Source organism: Mustelus asterias, chromosome 4 (genome assembly GCF_964213995.1).
Source record: "Mustelus asterias chromosome 4, sMusAst1.hap1.1, whole genome shotgun sequence".
Lineage (NCBI taxonomy): Eukaryota > Metazoa > Chordata > Chondrichthyes > Carcharhiniformes > Triakidae > Mustelus > Mustelus asterias.
The window spans coordinates 80,020,227-80,040,535 of record NC_135804.1 but is presented as its reverse complement, the minus strand read 5'-3'; the positions used below and the strand labels follow the sequence as shown (position 1 = coordinate 80,040,535).

The 20,309-nt window shown below is 43.4% G+C and overlaps 1 protein-coding gene across 11 annotated transcripts in view; it reads left to right on the top strand.

Moving 5' to 3' along the window:
• LOC144492807 (muscleblind-like protein 3) overlaps positions 1-20,309 on the top strand; it is a 161,609-nt gene that overhangs the window by 39,569 nt on the left and 101,731 nt on the right. For 6 of the 11 annotated variants that reach the window (XR_013497639.1, XM_078211271.1, XM_078211269.1 and 3 more), the window contains one exon: positions 1,526-2,503. The exons of 1 other annotated variant lie outside the window; for it this stretch is intronic. Coding sequence is in view for 8 of the 10 variants with exons in the window: in XM_078211271.1 (XP_078067397.1) it covers positions 2,330-2,503 (174 nt within the window). In the remaining 2 variants the exon portion in view is untranslated. Of the gene's footprint in view, positions 1-1,525; positions 2,504-20,309 lie in introns of those variants that run through there. 4 more of the 11 variants (XR_013497638.1, XM_078211268.1, XM_078211267.1 and 1 more) reach the window with 3 other exon arrangements.

Below are 20,309 nucleotides of genomic sequence, written 5' to 3'. Positions count from 1 at the left end.
AGTATGGCCTGTCCACAGACTGTATCCTGCATTATCTCAACGCAGCAGTACTTTCGATCTGAGTTTTGGCAGTCAGTGACACTGACCTTTCGACTGTGGTGTGGACACGGGCCAGCACAGGCCTATCCTCTCCCAGCATCCACCACGTTTTTGCCGCACCCTCAGCTTAGCTCTCGCGAGGAGGACTTCTGGATTTTTTTTTAATTCTGTGCCAAATCCCGAACCCAGGGGATATACAGTTCCCCAATCCTGCTGCAGTGACATAGCGAACTCAGCACAAGTCAGCGATCAGATGTGGGTCTGAGATTCTTCATTTTTCGAGAGTTCTTTTACCAATTAACACTATGTGAGCAACTGAGAAATGTCACCAGACGATCTTCATAACTCAGTGAACTCACTTGTAGAATATCATGAATCTCGTCCATTATTCATTATCTTTTCTCTGTATGTGGTTCCATTTTTGTTCATTTGCTTCCCTTACACATTCTAGACATAGCATTTAACCCTCTGTGGTCTATTTTTTCCCATAGTCAGATTCTACTGGCTGTGTATCGAAATGTCCTGTTTGTTCTTAAGTGTTGCCCCCTTCGCCTGAAATAAATGTTTCTTGTATGGCAGCATTTCTCTGAGTTGCTGTGATATGTGCTCCTTTATCTTATCGCCCTAGCCCAGCCCATTATTGGCTGATTGTTGTGTGCTTGCCTGCACGGACTGCATCATAACGCAGAAATCAACATCTAACCCTGTGAATTTAATACAGCTTTATTCCTTTAATTGCGAGTCGAACAAGGGTGATGATTAATCGAGGCTTTTCTCGCTCTCTCTCTCTCTCTCCTTGCAGTAAGGATCTGCATTGTTTGCTCACCACACCCTGTTAGATTTTTTTTTCCGTTGCATCTCAAGACTATGTCTGGCTGCAGTCGGATGTGGCACACAGCCATAAACCATTACAGGCATTTCACTGAGCTATGCCGAGCTCACTCTCTTACTGCTGCAGCTGGTATGGCGTTTTATTTTGTCGTGACCTGACATTTTCAGAAGCATATAAGTCACATAACAGAAGGCTCAGAGTTCCTGGTGCCACCCAGCTGAATATACACACACACACACACACACACACAGCATGTAGCCAGCGAGGGTTCCTTTTAAAACGTCCTACTGTACGTATTGTCAGTGCAGCAGAGGCAAGCACATCAGGGCTGAGGGATTTTTCAGTGCAGTGGGCATAGCAATGAACGTCTGCCAGAATGGATCAATATGAGACGGCCCCTCTCATTGGCCGGTCGCCCAAGCTTTAACTGCAACGCCGGTCCCAATTGGCTCTCCACCTTACCATGTGCAGCTTTATGAAGGGAAATGGCCCTTTTTTTTAATCTCCAATGGCTGACTGCAAAATGCTGCACTGTTAGTGTCTGAACGTTTTAAGGCATGTCGGTAGGACTATCGTATGGAAATCAGGGTTATGAAGGGGAGCTTGTATATTTTCAGCCTGTTTTCCCTGACATTTTCTTTTTCCCCCCCGCAGGTTGCTGAAAAGTGCCTTTTCTGAAGATTCTGCTGCTTGGATTTCTATCTCCGGCTTTTATTTTTCCCTTTTGGCTTTGCTTAAAGAGGCTCTAGGAGACGACAAATCACCCATCCTTTTCGTTTTTGCCGAACGTCCCATTTTTTTTTTCCTCCCGGCCTTTTTCACATTCAACAGCAAGTATTCTCTCTCTTCTTTTTTTTTCCCCTTCACTCCATCTTCATCCTCCACCGTCTCACGATCAGTTAATGTGCGATCTGGGGAATAGGAGAGAGAGAGAAAGAGAGATCTTCACCTCCATCTCCCCAAGAGAAGTGAAGCTTAACTGTAAAACGAAGCACCGACAGCAACATATGCTACAAGAGAATTAATCAAAACCAGTTACTGGAGAGCACGGAGTTCCATTGACAGGCTGCTGCTACCTTTGGATAACTTCTTCATTTGGCATTAAAGGCGATATATTTTTCTGCCAACACACATCGAAAGGGGCTAACCCGTTAACCAATGCCCGCCCGTTTGTGTGATGAATTCTTTTTAATTTAAGATTGGCTCTTTGACCGATGTCATGTTTCTGCACACCGTTCTGACTAACTGAAAACCTAAGTGCTGGGAAGAAAAAAAAAGAGAAATATATTTTTTAACCAAAGGAACGACTTTATTTGTTAAGTTATAATTTTAACTTACTTTTATACACTTTTTTCTAAAACTGGTACTGTTCTTGGGGGTGGGGGGGTGGGGGTGGGGCAGAAAGCAAAATAAAGTGGGAGGTCTTCGGTTACCCACATACCCTTTCAGTTTCCTAATATGGCTGTGAATGTTTCAATGATCCGTGACACAAAATGGCTGACATTGGAAGTGTGTCGAGAGTTCCAGAGAGGGACTTGTTCCCGGTCTGATGCGGAATGCAAGTTTGCCCATCCTTCACGAAGTTGCCATGTTGAAAATGGTCGTGTCATTGCCTGCTTCGACTCATTGAAGGTAGGAACTTAATTGTCCATAATTTTATTAATCCAGCCATTTCAATTTTATTGACGATATCCTGGTTGCAGATTCTGATGCCGCCTTGGATATTTGGTTTACTACTTTGCAGAAAGGTGGAATGTTGCTCAAGCTGATTTTGGTTCCAGTGAATTGCAGTGTGCAGCTTTTCCCTGCCTCAATGTTGGTCAAATACAAAATTGCAGGGGGGTGGGGGAATGGGTTTTAATTATTTAAAAAAGTGTTCTTGAATGCCAGACAATTGTATTTACTGATGTTGCATCAGTTGGGTTCAATAACTGACCCACAGACTTTTGGAGAACTCGGAGGACCTGTCTTAAAGGGGCTCTGACCTCACAAGATCATTGGATGAAGTCAGAAGAAGGTCCGTTGAATCTCCTACTTTCCAAATGTCAATGCTGCCATCGCCCCATTAGAGTTGCAATTTGCCGTGGCCTCCACTCTCCTTCCCAACAAAAATTAGCAGTCCAACTGTTAATTACCCTTTATGTAAAGATGCTCAACCTAAATTTTCCCTGAGCCAGGGCCCTCCATATATTGCTGTTCTGGTGTGTTAGATTTGCTTTGGAATATTGTCCTTGACCTCAAGGAGACTAAAGTACCAATTCGAGAAAGTGATGCATCATTTGTTCGGAACATTGTTCCAACCCCATCCAAAAGTACTGCATCCAAATCAGGGCACTGCAGCTCGGGAAGGCTAGATTAGCTGTAGACCGTGTGCACTGCAGAATGATACTGGGAACTAAAGGATTGGAGTCTGAGAGCCCATTACTTAAGGTTGGTTTGCGTTCCCTCGTGTTTAGATGGCTGAGGGGAGAATCTAATTCAGTTACGTTAAATGATAAAAGGATTCAATAGGGTGGATGGAAATAAACTATTTTCTCTGATGGGGCAATCCAGTTAGGAAGAGGAATGGAAATCTTGAACATTCTTCCCCAAAAGGCTATGGATGCTGAGACAGTAGGAATTTCCAAGATTGAAACTATAGTTTTGTTAAGTAAGGAAACAAAAGGAAAAACCCGGAAATTCAGCAGTGCACCTCATGACCTCGGATGCCCCAAAGCAACTTACACACAATGAAATGTTTTTTCAATAGTCAAGGGCAGAATTCTCCGGCTCTTCCCGTTGGCGGGATCTTTTGGTCCCGCCGAAGTTCTCCCCCTGGATGATCCCACCAGCAGCCGATGGCAAGCTGTCTCCGCCATGGTAAAACCCGCCACAGGAGGGATTGGGCTGGAGAATTCCATCTCTGTTGTAATGTAGGAAATGTGGAAACCAATTTACACGCAGTAAAATCCGAGAAGCAGCAAAGAGTCAATGACATGATAAACTGTTTTATTTTCAGTTGTGTTGTTGAGGGATAAATATTTTGGGTTGAAGCTAAGGGTAGTGAAGGATATGGAGCAAAATGAGATGCATATTATCAATGATCTAGTTGATCTGCAAGCTTATTCAAGAGGGCTCATCACCCTAATCATTCTCCTGTTACTGCGAGTTAACATTGCCGGCCTTGTTACTTACCTTGAATTTGTCCACATGCTGCCGGTTAATGAGTCACATTTTGTAAAGTGGCTCCTCACATCCCTTCTGTCTGACACAAAGAGGAACCTGCTTTCCCTTCTGGATTCTGCACCACTTTGGCTAGTCACACCATGGCAATCAGGACAGTTTCATATGAATTTGTTTCTAATCACAAATAGCTCAAAGGCCGCAGCTTCCTCCGTCCCAACATGTAACGTCCTAAAACTCAAGAGGATTAACCTTTTAGGTGCAGAGAAAGGATTTAGCACTGAATCTTCCTGGAGACAATACACTTTAAATTTGCATTTTTAAAAAGAATATTATGGATAGATAGTAGCAAAATGTGTTAAGTTTGAGAAATATAACACTGTCATTAAAAAAATACAGAACAAAATGCTGCTTGGAATGAAACGGGAGCATGAAGGTCAAAAATCCAAAGATGTGCGGGTTAGGTTGATTGGCCAGGTTAAAAATTGCCCCTTAGAGTCCTGGGATGTGTAGGTTAGAGGGATTAGCGGGTAAATATGTGGGGGTAGGGCCTGGGTGGGATTGTGGTCGGTGCAGACTCGATGGGCCGAATGGCCTCCTTCTGCACTGTAGGGTTTCTATGATTTCTATGAATCTTCACGTTGAAAACTCCAACCTAATTCGATTTCCTCTTTCTCGTTAATCGTTGATTTCAGTTTGCCGGTTATTTTAGTCTTGTTATGTCCTTTTTTAAGATTGCTCTTTCCTGTTTTACCTTTCAAATTGTTCTGAGTTGCTGAGTGATCCCACCTTTCCCATGTTTGAATCTCTGAAAGTCAGGGATTCCAACTCTATCACGTAAATGAAACAGCCCTTATTATAATCACAAATGATATCCTATGCGACTGTGATGATGGAAACCTCCTCATCCTTGCTAACCTATCTACAGCGTTTGACCACACCATTTTATCCTCTGCCTCTCCTTAGTTTCCTATGTCTAGTTCGGCTCTTACCTATCCAGTCGTCGCTACAGAATCAGCTGGAATGGGCTCTCTTCCCACTGGAGTTCCCAAGGATCTCTCCTTAGCCCCTTTCTATTTCTGATCTATAGGCTGGCCCTTGGTAACATTATCCGAAAACACCTCAAATTCCGCACATGCTGACAACAGCTAGCATCCTCACCACCACCTTTCTCTCGATCCCTTCACTGTTCCTGTGTTGTCACACTGTTTCTCTGACACCCAGGAGAAATTTACTCCAGTTATACATTGAGAAGTCCAAAGCTATTCAGTTCCTATAGTGCCCATCACAAACACCATTCCCCAGCCATCAACTCCATCACCCACCCAAGCAGTTATTGCAGGCTGAAGCAGATTGTTGTAACCATGCCATCTCATTTGCTCTCGAGCAGAACTTCCAACCATACATCTCTCCATCACCTAGACCACCTCCATTAACATTACCCATCTTTGCCCTCCTCAGCCAATCTTAAGCTGAAACTTTTACCCATACTTCTAATTATCACTCGACTTTATTCCATTGCTGTCTTGGCCAGCCTCTCATCATCCACCCTCCATTAATTTGACCACATTCAAAAACTCTGCTCCTTATACCTAACTCACACCAAGTCCTGTTTATCCATTGCCCCTGTGCTCACTGCCTCACTTGGCTTCCTTGTCTGGCAACATCACCAATTAAAAATTCTCGCCCTTGAGTTCATGACTTTGTGCCTCCCCATCTTTGTAACCTGTGACATACCTACAGCCCTCCCAGATTTTGATGTTGCTCCAAACCTGACCTCTTGTGCACCCTCCACTTCTTTCAGTCATATATAAGACCTCTGAGGCGTGATTCTCTACTCTCACCTGCGGCCGCCCCACTGCCGGCCAGGGATTTTTGGCGCATCTTTGGAACTCCCTTCCTAAACCTACATTTACCTCTTTCTTCCTTTAAAATGCTCCTCAAAACCTACCTCTTCGACAAAACATTTGGCTATCTGTCCAAATGGATCCTTCTTTGGCTCAGTAGTAGTTTTTTTTTGACCATGTTCCTGCAAAGCATTTTGAGATGTTTTCCTTTGTAAAGTTGCTTTAAATTTGCAAGTTATTGTTGTTGCTGACTTGAATGTGCCCTGCTTTGTGAATGAGAAAGGGCTTTTAAGAACCATGTTCTACTGGTTGAATCACATATGAGTGTTTGTATTGTGGGTGCTGCAGTAATTTGAATTCTTTATATTGATGTACAGTTGAAATGTTGCTAATAATTTGTCTTGAGGTTCAAGTGTCAACAGGTAGGTGATTGTTGTGGTTGAAGCATATTGTGGTTTCTTTTTAATGACATTTTCTCTTAACAATTCTGACTTATGCCTATAATCATGGAGACACTGGCTTCCAATTATTGATGGTGATTAAATGATGGGATTGCAATACAAGTGTAACTTTTCCATGAGGGATGAAGTTAAGACAAGAATATCTGGTGATGAATTTTAGACAAATGGAAGTGGGTTGTTGTGTCAGGTATTTTGATGGTTGGTGCCACAAGGGGTAGCTTGGAATGGATATTGAGGTGGGGCCCAACTTATGGCAAATGCATAAAGTTAAAGGATCTGACATCATAGCAAACATCACAAAAAAATGTTTTATTTATTCTGGGTATGTGGACATCACTCATGCCAGTGTTTATTGCCCATGCCTAAATACCCTTGAGAAGGTGGTGGTGAGCTGCCTTATTGAACTGCTGGTGTCCATGTGGTGTAGTTATACCCACAGCGCTGTTTGAAGGGAGTTCCATGATTCCAGGAGGAATGACAGTATAGTTCCATGTCAGGATGATATGTGGCTTTGGAGTGGAACCTTGGTGGTGTTCCCATGGACTTGCTGGCACTGCCCTTCTAGATGGTAGTGGTCTCGGATTTGGAAGGTGGCTTGACAAATTGCTGCAGGGCATCTTGTAGAGGAGAAAATGCATGCTTAAGGTTGTGGATAGTGTGCTGATCAAACGGTGCAAGGGAGGTCTTGTGGCACAGTAACAGCACCCCTGCAGCTGGACCTGATGCTCCAGGTTCGAGTCCAATGTCAAGGCTTGTTGGCCATGGAAGGAGCGGTCTTAGTGTAGTTCAGTGGGCTGATAATCAGCTCAGGAATCCTTCCATGATTTCCCCATTATTCCTCAAAAACAGTGTGGGTGTGAAGATATACTCAATAAAAGCGGGGTGAATGTTTTGGATGCTGTTGAACTTCTTGAGTGTTGATGCATGTCATTAATAATGCACGTTATTTCAACAATTAAACTCTCAGATACATTAAATATCTCACCTTGAAATCCAACCAACATTTTTTAAGAAGGCAAAAGATAGAGGCTGGAATTCTCTGACCTCGTCCATGGCTGGGATTCTCCGATCCCGCTGCAGTGAATGGAGATTTGGCTGAGCGCCAGATTCTATGTTTTCTCTGGCAGTGGTAATGGGGCATGTGAGACTGGTGAATTCAGTATCTACATAAATCTATGGTATATGTGCATGAAGTAGGCAGTGTGACCAATCTAATAAGATCATAACTTTAATTTTTAACTAATTTATAGTTAAAATGAAGGTCAGTAAATTGTTTGCATTGCTTTGATAATTTCATTTAATCTACAATCTGCATGTCTACATTTAAAATAGGGTTGGAATATGGAAAACATTGGAATGCTAGATGATTTGCCTCCCAACCTATCGATCAATCGCTGCTTGCACTTTATTTGTTGTGTGGGATGGACTGGAAGCTGCCATTGAACACCGCATTGCAGCAAAGACTGCTACACATTTTGCAAATGACCTATTTGTCCAATAGCTCAATTTCTGTCTTCATGGCTCATGGTGGGGGGGGGGAAAAAAAATTCAGTCAAGAAATTTGTTTAAACTTGACGTTGACACAGATTTGAGTGTCACTCAGATGGGTCCTGGTCCAACCTTTACGTATGTGTGCTTATATTCAGAGTCAAGTGTGTTAGGATGGATCCCACCACGGATTTGGACAGGTGGAGTTGGCAAACTGGTGGTGGTTGAGAGGAAATGCTAAGAGGAAAACATCAGTGTCAGGAGACAAAAACTCCAAAAGCTTTTGGAACTTTCAGGAGGCTGCCTAACTTATTAATGGCAGCAAAAGCCACTAGCTTTCAGAACGCTGCTCCTTCATCAGGTAAGTGGGAGTTCTGATGAAGGAGCAGCGCTTCGAAAACTAGTGGCTTTTGCTACCAAATAAACCTGTTGGACTTTAGCCTGGTGTTGTGAGACTTCTTACTGTGTTTACCCCAGTCCAACGCCAGCATCTCCACATCATAACTCATTAATAACAAGGCAGTGGAGGACATAGGGTGGAAAAGAGATTAAAGCATGATGGGAAAAGTTAAAAGAAAGGAAACCCAAGGTTCAGGATAGAACATAAGAATTGCTCAATGAAAATAACCAATGTTTATCTTGTTTGTCTTCAACCATCCTGGTAGTTGAATCATATGATAATTATGGAATTGTTGACTAATCAATCTATCAGTTAATCTGCAACACAAACTGACATTGAGGTCAAGACACTCCTCAGTAATGGAATGCTTTGGGAACCATAGGTCCAACGTCACATCATCCTCCCTAAGCAACACTCCCCACACGTCTTGCCTCAAATTAATCATATACGTTCTTCCAAAATTGTTTTTTGTAAAAAACTGATGTGTAGAGTGTGTAGCTATGCAACAGCATCCCAATCATCTTGATTGCTTGTTTTTGAAGACCAACGTGATGCTACGTGAGTTGGCTGTGAGGAAAGTGATCCTCTGTGTCACTCGCTGGCAGAAGTCGATACTGCAGCATACTTGCAAACAGACAAAATTTTAAGCCTTGGCTGACTCTCACTCTCACTGGCTATGTCAGCGTCTTTCTTCAAAGCGGTTGCAGCTGTCCTTGCAGCTGATGACAGAGATCTCTACAGTCGCATCTCTATTGATCTAGACCAGATTCATGGTTCCTTTCTTTTATTTATTTTTCATGTGATGTGGGCATTGCTGGCTAGGCCACCATATATTGTCCATCACAAATGGAGAAGGTGGTGGTGAGCATCCTTCATGAACTGCTGCAGTCCATTTTGTGTACGTACACCTACCTACAAAGCTGTTAGGGAGGTAGTTCCAGGATTCTGACCCAGCCACAGTGAAGGAACAATGATATATTTCCAAGTCATGATGGTGAGTGACTTGGAGGGGAATTTCCAGGTGGTGGTGTTCCCATGCGTCTCCTGCCCATGTCCTTCTAGCTGTTAGAGGTCGCGGGTTCGAAAGGTGCTGTCGAAGGAGCCTTGGTGAGTTGCTGTAGTGCATCTTGTAGATGGTAAACACTGCTGCTGCTGTGTATCAGTGGTGGAGGGATCAAATGTTTAAGGGGTGGATGGGGTGCTGTTCAAGCGGCTGCTTTTTCCTGGATGGTATCGAGTTTCTTCAGTGTTGTTGCAGAAGGTAGATGTACCAGAGCCTGTAGCTAATATTGGCGTCATCTTGATGGGTGTGGCTAATCCTCTTATACTGGCTGTTCACCTCCTGCTAGACCTCAGTCCAAACAGTCCACATGAGAGCACAATCTATTGTGATGGGGGAAGCTTCCAACATTACATTTCTTCATTTCAACTCTGTCTGAGTTTTTCCAGCATTTTCTGCTTTTGTTTCAGATTCCAGCATCCACAGTATTTTGCCTTTACATCTCTTCCATTTTTTGTGTATATTGATGAACCTGTTGGCCCTAGTTTAAGGCTGTCCTTACTATCCCATCCTCACGGTCTTCCCCCACCCCCAACCTGCCATGTGATAGCTATTTGGCACACCTTTCTTCACCAGTCCGCTTTCCTTGTGCTCCACTGTTTTCTGATTCTCCAGCTCACTCGCATCATTTTTGTTCGCTTTGTCTGGCCAACGCTTTTCACGTGCCACTGTGCATTCATTTTTTTAATAGCCAACATGGGCCTCACAGACTATCTTTAGGCCACCTGACTCTATTTAAAATATTGTCATTGTTTGGTGGCGCAGAACTTGAGTATTGCTTAAAAAAAGGAGACATATCGAAGCTTTTTGTTTCACACTCATGAGGACAGTTTCCAAGAATACCAGTATAAGGGGAAAACAACAATTTATACTGTATGAGAAAAGAATGCTGATTGGTTGGCAAGTGGACTCTGATTAATCAAGGTGTTGTCATGGAAAATGCACCAGTTGATGGTGACTGATAGTTAACTACCAAACATTGTTTGAAATTTAAACCAGGCAGCTTGACCCTGATCAGTTAAGACATTGCCCTGGGGGATGAATGCGCAAATGATTGTCACTTATTTTATTTAGCTGAAACATGCATTATGCTAGCTGTGTACAATGCAGATTCAGCACGAGGCTCCACATAGAACTATCTCTTGCCATTCTCTGTTGTCATGTAATCTTAGATCATTGATGATGTAGATGATATATTTACATATTTACCTGTTCTTTTTATTTGCAAAGAACAGACCTTGTATATTATGATATGTAGCTTCCAGTACACGCAAATGTGCCACACTGTGAGCCCGACTGACAAACGTAAATTTGAATAGCTTCTGGAATCTGATGTCTCCTATACTGCTGGGGGTGATGCTATGCCAGCTGTCCCTGTGGTGTGCCACCATTACATCCCTCCAGTTCCTGTTGCATTCGACTTCACAGCACTCCCACTGCACAGTAGAGGCTGCCAGCTACCTTCGAAATGAGGCTTGCGCAATCAAACTCCCCACCTCCTCAGGTCACCCACCATCCCTAATTGGACAGCGATCTCAGAGGTGGGTTGCTAATTGGGTACCCTCCGGATTATTGAACTGGAAGGCATGCTACTGCTGTAAGCGAGTTTGGAACATGAAAATGGACCAGTTAGCCAGAAAGTTTTAAATCTGGAAAATGCTGCTTCCTATTTCCTTTAGTGGAGGGATCAAAAAATAACGGGATACAATCATAAAATTAGAGCCGGACCATTCAGGATTGAAATTCAAATGTAAAGGGTTAATGTTAAATATGTAAATATATAATCGACATCATCAATGATCTAAGATTACATGACAACAGAGAATGGCAAGAGGTAGTTCTATGTGGAGCCTCGTGCTGAATCTGCATTGCACACAGCTAGCATAATTTCTATAAAAGGTATAGTTTACCATCATCCTTACCTCCAGCAATATCTGTAAGTGCAGATCATGATCAACCCCATCTAAGACCCACATCGATTGAAAACAAATAAATTAGGAAGCACTTCTTCGCAGAAAGGGTAATAGAAATCTGAAATGTGCTGTCCCCATGGTTGTGGATGGGGGAATGTTGGACCTTTCAACACAGCTGGCTAAATTTTTCAGGGGAAGGGTATCAAGGAATATGAAGCAAAAGAGTGTGAGCCAAGATTGAATGGAATGATGAAACAGTCTCAGGGGCTGAAAAACCGCCTCCTGGCTCTGATATTCCTAAAGTCATCAATCTGCTGATTGCAAGATGATATAAATAGAATTGCAGAATGCTATTTCCTGACACAATATGTGGATAGGCCGACAAGAGGTGAGGCCACATTGGATTTGGTACTGGGAAATGAACTGGGCCAAGTGTTAGATTTGGTTGTGGGAGAGCACTTTGGAGATAGTGACCACAATTCGGTGTCTTTTGTTATGGCAATGGAGAGGGATAGGGCCGTACGGCAGGGCAAGGTTTACAATTGGGGGAGAGGTAATTATGATGTGATTAGGCAAGAATTAGGGGGCATAAGATGGGAACAGAAACTGTCAGGGAAAGGCACGAATGAAAAGTGGAACTTTTTCAAGGAACAAATACTGTGTGTCCTTGATAGGTATGTCCCTGTCAGGCAGGGAGGAAATGGCCGAGTGAGGGAACCATGGTTCATGAAAGAGGTGGAATGTCTTGTGAAAAGGAAGAGGGAAGCTTATGTAGGGATGAGGAAACAAGGTTCAGATGGCTCAATTGAGGGTTACAAGTTAGCAAGGAACGAGCTGAAAAAGGGGCTTAGGAGAGCTAGGAGGGGACATGAGAAGTCCTTGGCGGGTCGGATCAAGGAAAACCCCAAGGCTTTTTACTCTTATGTGAGGAATAAAAGAATGACCAGGGTGAGGTTAGGGCCGGTCAAGGACAGTAGTGGGAACTTGTGTATGGAGTCAGTAGAGATAGGCGAGGTGATGAATGAATACTTTTCTTCAGTGTTCACCAAGGAGAGGGGCCATGTTTTTGAGGAAGAGAAGGTGTTACAGGCTAATAGGCTGGAGGAAATAGTTGTTCGGAGGGAGGATGTCCTGGCAGTTTTGAATAAACTGAAGGTCGATAAGTCCCCTGGGCCTGATGAAATATATCCTAGGATTCTTTGGGAGGCAAGGGGTGAGATTGCAGAGCCTTTGGCTTTGATCTTTGGGTCCTCACTGTCCACGGGGATGGTGCCAGAGGACTGGAGAATGGCGAATGTTGTTCCTCTGTTTAAGAAAGGGAATAGAAATGACCCTGGTAATTATAGACCGGTTAGTCTTACTTCGGTGGTTGGTAAATTGTTGGAAAAGTTCCTTAGGGATGGGATTTACGACCATTTAGAAAGATGCGGATTAATCCGGGATAGTCAGCACAGATTCGTGAAGGGCAAGTTGTGCCTCACAAATTTGATTGAATTTTTTGAGGAGGTAACTAAGTGTGTTGATGAAGGTAGGGCAGTTGATGTCATATACATGGATTTTAGTAAGGCGTTTGATAAGGTCCCCCATGGTCGGCTTATGATGAAAGTGAGGAGGTGTGGGATAGAGGGAAAGTTGGCCGATTGGATAGGTAACTGGCTGTCTGATCGAAGACAGAGGGTGGTGGTCGATGGAAAATTTTCGGATTGGAGGCAGGTTGCTAGCGGAGTGCCACAGGGATCAGTGCTTGGTCCTCTGCTCTTTGTGATTTTTATTAATGACTTAGAGGAGGGGGCTGAAGGGTGGATCAGTAAATTTGCTGATGACACCAAGATTGGTGGAGTAATGGATGAGGTGGAGGGCTGTTGTAGGCTGCAAAGAGACATAGATAGGATGCAAAGCTGGGCTGAAAAATGGCAAATGGAGTTTAACCCTGATAAATGTGAGGTGATTCATTTTGGTAGGACTAATTTAAATGTGGATTACAGGGTCAAAGGTAGGGTTCTGAAGACTGTGGAGGAACAGAGAGATCTTGGGGTCCATATCCACAGATCTCTAAAGGTTGCCACTCAAGTGGATAGAGCTGTGAAGAAGGCCTATAGTGTGTTAGCTTTTATTAACAGGGGGTTGGAGTTTAAGAGCCGTGGGGTGATGCTGCAACTGTACAGGACCTTGGTGAGACCACATTTGGAATATTGTGTGCAGTTCTGGTCACCTCACTATAAGAAGGATGTGGAAGCGCTGGAAAGAGTGCAGAGGAGATTTACCAGGATGCTGCCTGGTTTGGAGGGTAGGTCTTATGAGGAAAGGTTGAGGGAGCTAGGGCTGTTCTCTCTGGAGCGGAGGAGGCTGAGGGGAGACTTAATAGAGGTTTATAAATGATGAAGGGGATAGATAGAGTGAACATTCAAAGACTATTTCCCCGGGTGGATGGAGCTATTACAAGGGGGCATAACTATAGGGTTCGTGGTGGGAGATATAGGAAGGATATCAGAGGTAGGTTCTTTACGCAGAGAGTGGTTGGGGTGTGGAATGGACTGCCTGCAGTGATAGTGGAGTCAGACACTTTAGGAACATTTAAGCGGTTATTGGATAGGCACATGGAGCACACCAGGATGATAGGGAGTGGGATAGCTTGATCTTGGTTTCAGATAAAGCTCGGCACAACATCGTGGGCTGAAGGGCCTGTTCTGTGCTGTACTGTTCTATGTTCTATGTTCTATAAATCATGCATTGTAACGATAGAATTTAACATAATCCATCCACGGTGACCAATGGTTCTAAACATACAAATAAACAGAATTGCAGGATGACCAATTATTACTGGAGAATTCCTGGAAATCCGAGCAATAGAATATGAATGACTCAGTCCTCAAGACTTTTATGCTGCAGACCTGCCTCACAGTTTTATTAGTTCTTGGAGGTAGGTGATAATATCTGGAAACTGTCTATTCCTAGTCGCCCCAAGGACGTGAAGACAAAATTACATTATGTGAAGCTAGAGTCACACATAGTTCAGACTCGATAGAAGGGTGGCAAGTTCCTTTCTCTTTAGTCATTGTTGATCTAGTTAGTTTTTTTACAACGATCTTTTCCTGATACAAGCCAGATTTATCAAATTCCATTTCACACCTTGTCATTGGTGGGATTTGAGCAAATAGTAATTGAGAACCATCACGATGAAACCCCCCCTCTTTCATCTTGGCTGTCTTATATATAATAACTGGCAAAAGCTGAGGTAATTCAGTATGCTGTATGTAAAAATAAAGTCTTGTGCTGAAGTGCCTGACCGTATCTCTGAGAAATATCTCAAATCACGTCACATAAATTATAAGATGAAATGCAGCCAGTCACCTTTATTATGTATGCCAATTTTTCCTCTAGTTATTCATCCTTTGAATGTGGGCATTAATCGCTCTTAGGTGTTGGATGGGCCTTCTTCTTGAACCGCAGTTTTGAAATAATGGACAAGCTTGCTGGGCTCCTTTATGGAGATCAGTTAAGAGTCAACCACGTTGGTGAGGGACTGGAGTAACCTTTAGGCCGGGACAGAGTTAGGACAGTAGGACTGCTTCCTGAAAGAATATTTATAAACCAGTTGGATTCTTTTATAACAACCCAACTGCTTTGAGGTGACATTTACTGATTCCAATTTTTTTAATTCCCAGATTTGATTGTAACTGAATTCAAATTTTTTGACTGCCAAGAAGATATTTGAACTAATTTGTTCTGCTATTACTCCAGTAACATAACCACTCCATTACTGTTCCCTCTCACAGACAACATTGAGAGCAATGGCCTGTTAATCTGTTTTTAATGGTGTTGGTTATGGGAACAATGGTGGCCAGGACACCAGGAAGAAGAACTCTGTTCTGCTTCAAAAATAGCAGCATGGGATCTTTTACACCCACCCGAGGCAGGCAGATGTATGGTCTCAGTTTAATATTTCATCCGAGAGGTAACCCTTCTGGCAGTGCAGCACACCTTCAGTATTGCACTAGAATGTCAGCCAATGTCACAGGCCCAAGCCTGTGGACTGAGACTTGATCCTACAACTTTCTAAGCTAGAGATGAGAGTGCTACCCACTGAGCCACAGCTGGCAATGCACTACAGTATAATCAGCACCTGTTATCCTAAATTAGTTGACTTGTTAAAGAATACGGGAACTTGCTTCTCATTCTCCTGTCTGTTGCCCGCGATGCGGAATGATCAAAAGTTGTGGTGTTTTTAGTAAGTTGCACCAGTCCTTGGCCAGGGCAGCATTAATGAGGTGTGTCAGTATGTAAATATAGACAAGATACATTCATAATTATTTCAAAGTAGGGAGCGGAAACCATCCATTTTACATTGGCATCCTAGAGCTTGAGAGTTATAAGCAGCTACAACAAATAATTATCTGGATTTGCATATTGAGACTGCTTCCCCAGAGACTGGTGGAGAAGTGACTCTGAAAGGGGCATTAAGCATATGCACATATGATGCAGGCTACACCCAAGCAACATCGCAACAAATCTGCTCAGTGTTTACATCTGATGGTTTGAGTGTGTGCATCAATTTTCAGGAGTCACAGTTTGAAGTGTCAAAAGTATATAAAAAGGAGAAAGAATGTGTAAATGACCACATGCATTTATGAGTATGCATATGGCTCCAAATTTATGAGTGCGTGTGTGTGCATGTACGTGCAAATGTGTCTGTGTGCATGAATGTGCAAATGTATCTGTGAGACTGCAGTCTTTTTTGTTGTGTCAGAACTTTATTAAATTTCTACTTGAAGATCTGTGATAGCTCAGAAAAGAGATGCACTTTCTCAGTGCCCTGTTGAGGACAATAACACAGGAAGGTCTTGGGTTAAATCCCCTAGTCTCTGCTCAGTTATCTAGTTTCAGACAAGCTGATAATGGGGTGTGAAGGTTGGTTTGTGTTAGTGAAGTGAAACTCAACAAGTGGTTCTGATGTTGTTCACAGTCCAGCGATTGCTGTTGGAAGATGTGAGGGTGTCAGTTGAGGATAGGATAAATTCCAACTGTGATTTTTGCCCGAATCTCTGCCAATGTTTGCACATGATAAACTATCATTGGATGAATTGCTAAAGAGTGGCCATATTCCAGCATTGAGCCAAGTCTCCAGCACGGAGTCAGGCCCCAGCACGGAGCTAGGTCCCAAGACAGAGCTAGGTACTAGGACAAAGCCAAGCCCCAGCACAGAGCTAGGTCCCAGCAGGGGACCACGTCCCCAGCACAAAGCCACCTCTCCAGCACGAATTCCCAAAGCCTGACAACAACATGATTTACATATTGGACGAAGTGTACCAATGCATTACTTATATGTGCTTTTGTAACATGTCATATATTTCTGACAATTACAAATGTATTAAATCTTTATATCTTATGTACTTTAGGAAGGTTGGAATGTCCAAAATTGGCATGGACCCGATAGTCCACCTGGTTAGTTTCTGTGTCTAAAAAATATACGCAGAGAATTACTCCACACTGGCTGCAGTACTTTGGCAGAAATCCCACATGTTTTCTTTTCATTTTCAGCATATTCACCTCAGTGGCAAGGCCAGTATTTATTGCCCATCTGTAATTGCCCTTGGCAATGGGTCTTTTTCTTGAAGTGCTATAATCCATCTTGTGAATATGCTTAGTGCTAACAGGTCTGGAGTTCTGGATTTTGACCCAGTGGCAACAAGGGAACAGTGATATATATCAAGACCAGGATTGTGTGTTACCTGGGGGAGAGCATAAGAGATGATTGCATGAACTTCTGCCACATGTTCTGTTAATGGGAGGTTCTGCCTGGATTATTTGGTGATCATGTACCTCCTTACCTCTCTCACAGTCCTTCTGTCAAATATTCCTCCAGGTTCCTAACCAGCCTTGCTCTTGTTGATACTATCACTGTCTCCCTTGGATTTCCATTCCACACCTACCAGCTTCTAGGGACATGAGTTTCATCCAACCTGTTTGTTCATCCTCCCTCTTCTGACTTTTTAACCTCACAGATCCCACATTGTAGAATCTATGGAGTAAAAACTGATTAGGGCCAGTTGAGTAACAAACTGCATTTATTTGCATTTCACTGGTACCTTTCATATTAAGAAGTTTAACAACACCAGGTTAAAGTCCAACAGGTTTATTTGGTAGCAAAAGCCACACAAGCTTTCGAGGCTCTGAGCCCCTTCTTCAGGTGAGTGGGAATTCTGTTCACAAACAGAACTTATAAGACACAGACTCAATCACAGACAAAATTGAGTCTGTGTCTTATAAGTTCTGTTTGTGAACAGAATTCCCACTCACCTGAAGAAGGGGCTCAGAGCCTCGAAAGCTTGTGTGGCTTTTGCTACCAAATAAACCTGTTGGACTTTAACCTGGTGTTGTTAAACTTCTTACTGTGTTTACCCCAGTCCAACGCCGGCATCTCCACATCATGACCTTTCATATCCTCAGGTCATCCCAAATTGATTGACAGCTAAATGTAGCGCCCTTTCACGATTGTATTGTAGGAATCATAGAACGGTTAAAGGAGAGAAGGAGGCCCTTTGGCTCATTGAATCTATGCTCTCAAACTCAATTAATCTAGTTAAACATGATTTTCCCTGCCTGAACTTAATTCATATTTGTCATATTTGTCCAAGTGGCCCTGAATTTTGTTTTAGATTATGGTTTCTCTGTTTTCCCAAGAATAACCAGAGAGGCCTGTAGTTATTATTTTGAGTAGGGTAACATTGACAATCATCCCGTGCTCTCTGTTAGAGCAATTTAACTAGTCCCCTTCACCCGCTAGGTGCCCCAGAGCCCATGTCGATGTTTTCTCTTCATGATCTTATCCATTCCCCTTTTGAAAGCCACGTTTGAATCTGCCTCCGCCACCCACTCAAGCAGTGTATTCCAGATCCTAACTGCTTTCTGTGCAAAAAACAGATTTTCCTCATGATGTTTTTGCCAATTAATTAGTGGACAGTGAAGAAAGTTTTCTCCAATTGCAACGGGATCTTGATCAATTGGGTCAGTGGGCTGACGAATGGCAGATGGAGTTTAATTTAGACAAATGCGAGGTGATGCATTTTAGGAGATTGAACCAGGGCAGGACTTACTCAGTTAATGGCAGGGCATTGGGAAGAGATACAGAACAAAGAGATCTAGGGGTACATGTTCATAGCTCCTTGAAAGTGGAGTCACAGGTGGACAGAGTGGTGAAGAAGGCATTCGGCATGCTTGGTTTCATCAGTCAGAACATTGAATACAGGAGTTGGGATGTCTTGTTAAAGTTGTACAAGACATCGGTCAGGCCACACTTGGAATACTGTGTGCAATTCTAGTCACCCTATTATAGAAAGGATATTATTAAACTAGAAAGAGTGCAGAAAAGATTTACTAGGATGCTACCAGGACTTGATGGATTGAGTTATAAGGAGAGGCTGGATAGACTGGGACTTTTTTCTCTGGAGCGTAGGAGGCTGAGGAGTGACCTTATAGAAGTTTATAAAATAATGAGGGGCAAAGACACGATAGATAGTCAGTATCTTTTCCCAAAGGTAGGGGAGTCTAAAACTAGAGGGCATAGGTTTAAGGTGAGAGGGGAGAGATACAAAAGTGTCCAGAGGGGCAATCTTTTCACACAGAGGGTGGTGAGTGTCTGGAACAAGCTGTCAGAGGTAGTAGTAGAGGTGGGTACAATTTTATCTTTTGAAAAGCATTTAGATAGTTACATGGGTACGATGGGTATAGAGGGATATGGGCCAAATGCAAGCAATTGGGATTAGCTTAGGGTTTTTTTTAAAAAAAGGGCGGCATGGACAAGTTGGGCCAAAGGGCCTGTTTCCATGCTGTAAACCTCAATGACTCTATAGCTCTTATAGTGGTGTCCTCTGATTCTCAACCACAGATAAGAACAATTTCTTCCTATCTGCTCTGTCCAGACCCTTTATTATTCTGAATGTTTCTATCACTACTACATACCATTCTCCAAATAGCAGCTGTTTACCACTATTCTCTATTCCCCGTCATTCAGCTCTCAGTCACTCACAAAAGTCAATACCAGACCAAGCTAGAGTCCCAGGCTAGCCACAGCGACCCCCGCTGACTATGACAAAGTCTACAAGACATAACAGGCTACAAGATGAAGGCATGTAAAATCGCTGGCTCCAACGCACCCTCCCTGATGAGCTCAATGCATTCTGCGTCCATTTTGAGCAAGAGGTCAGCGGGAGCTTGCCCTCCACCGTGGAAGAACCTGTATCTGGGGTCACCATTGCAGATGTCAGAGCAGCTTCCTTGAAGATCAACCCATGAAAAGCAACTGGCCCGGATGGGGTACCCGGATATGCACTCAGATCCTGCGCGGATCAGCTGACAGGGGTATTCACAGACATCTTCAACCTCTCTTTACAACAATCTGAGGTCCCTATTGCTTCAAGAAGACGACCTTCATCCCAGTACCTAAGAAAAACCAAGCAGCGTGCCTTATTGACTATCGGCCGGTGGCTCTGGCATCTATCAATATGAAGTGCTTCAAAACGTTAGTCATGGCACGAATCAATTCCAGCCTCCCGGGCTACCTGGATCCACTACAGTTTGCTTACCGCCGCAACAGGTCCACAGCAGACACCATTTCCTCACCCTGCACTCAAACCTGGAACGCCTAGATAACAAGGACACCTATGTCAGACTCCTATTTATTGACTACAGCTCAGCCTGCAAGACTATTATTCCCAAGAAACACATCTCCAAACTCTGTGGTCTGGGCCTCGGCACCTTCCTCTGCGACTGGATCCTGAACTTCCTAACTCACAGACCACAATCAGTAAAGATAGGCAACAACACCTCCTTCACAATCATCCTCAACACCGGTGCCCCACAGGGCTGTGTTCTCAGCCCCCTATTCTACTCCTTATACACCTGACTGAGTGGCCAAATTCCCCTCCAATTCGATTTTCAAGTTTGCTGACACCTCTGTAGTGGGTCGGATCTCAAACAATGACAGGCAGAGTACAGGAATGAGATAGAGAATCTGGTGAACTGGTGCAGCGGCAATAATCTCTCCCTCAATGTCAACAAAACAAAGGAGATTGTCATCGACTTCAGGAAGCGTAGAGGAGAGCATGCCC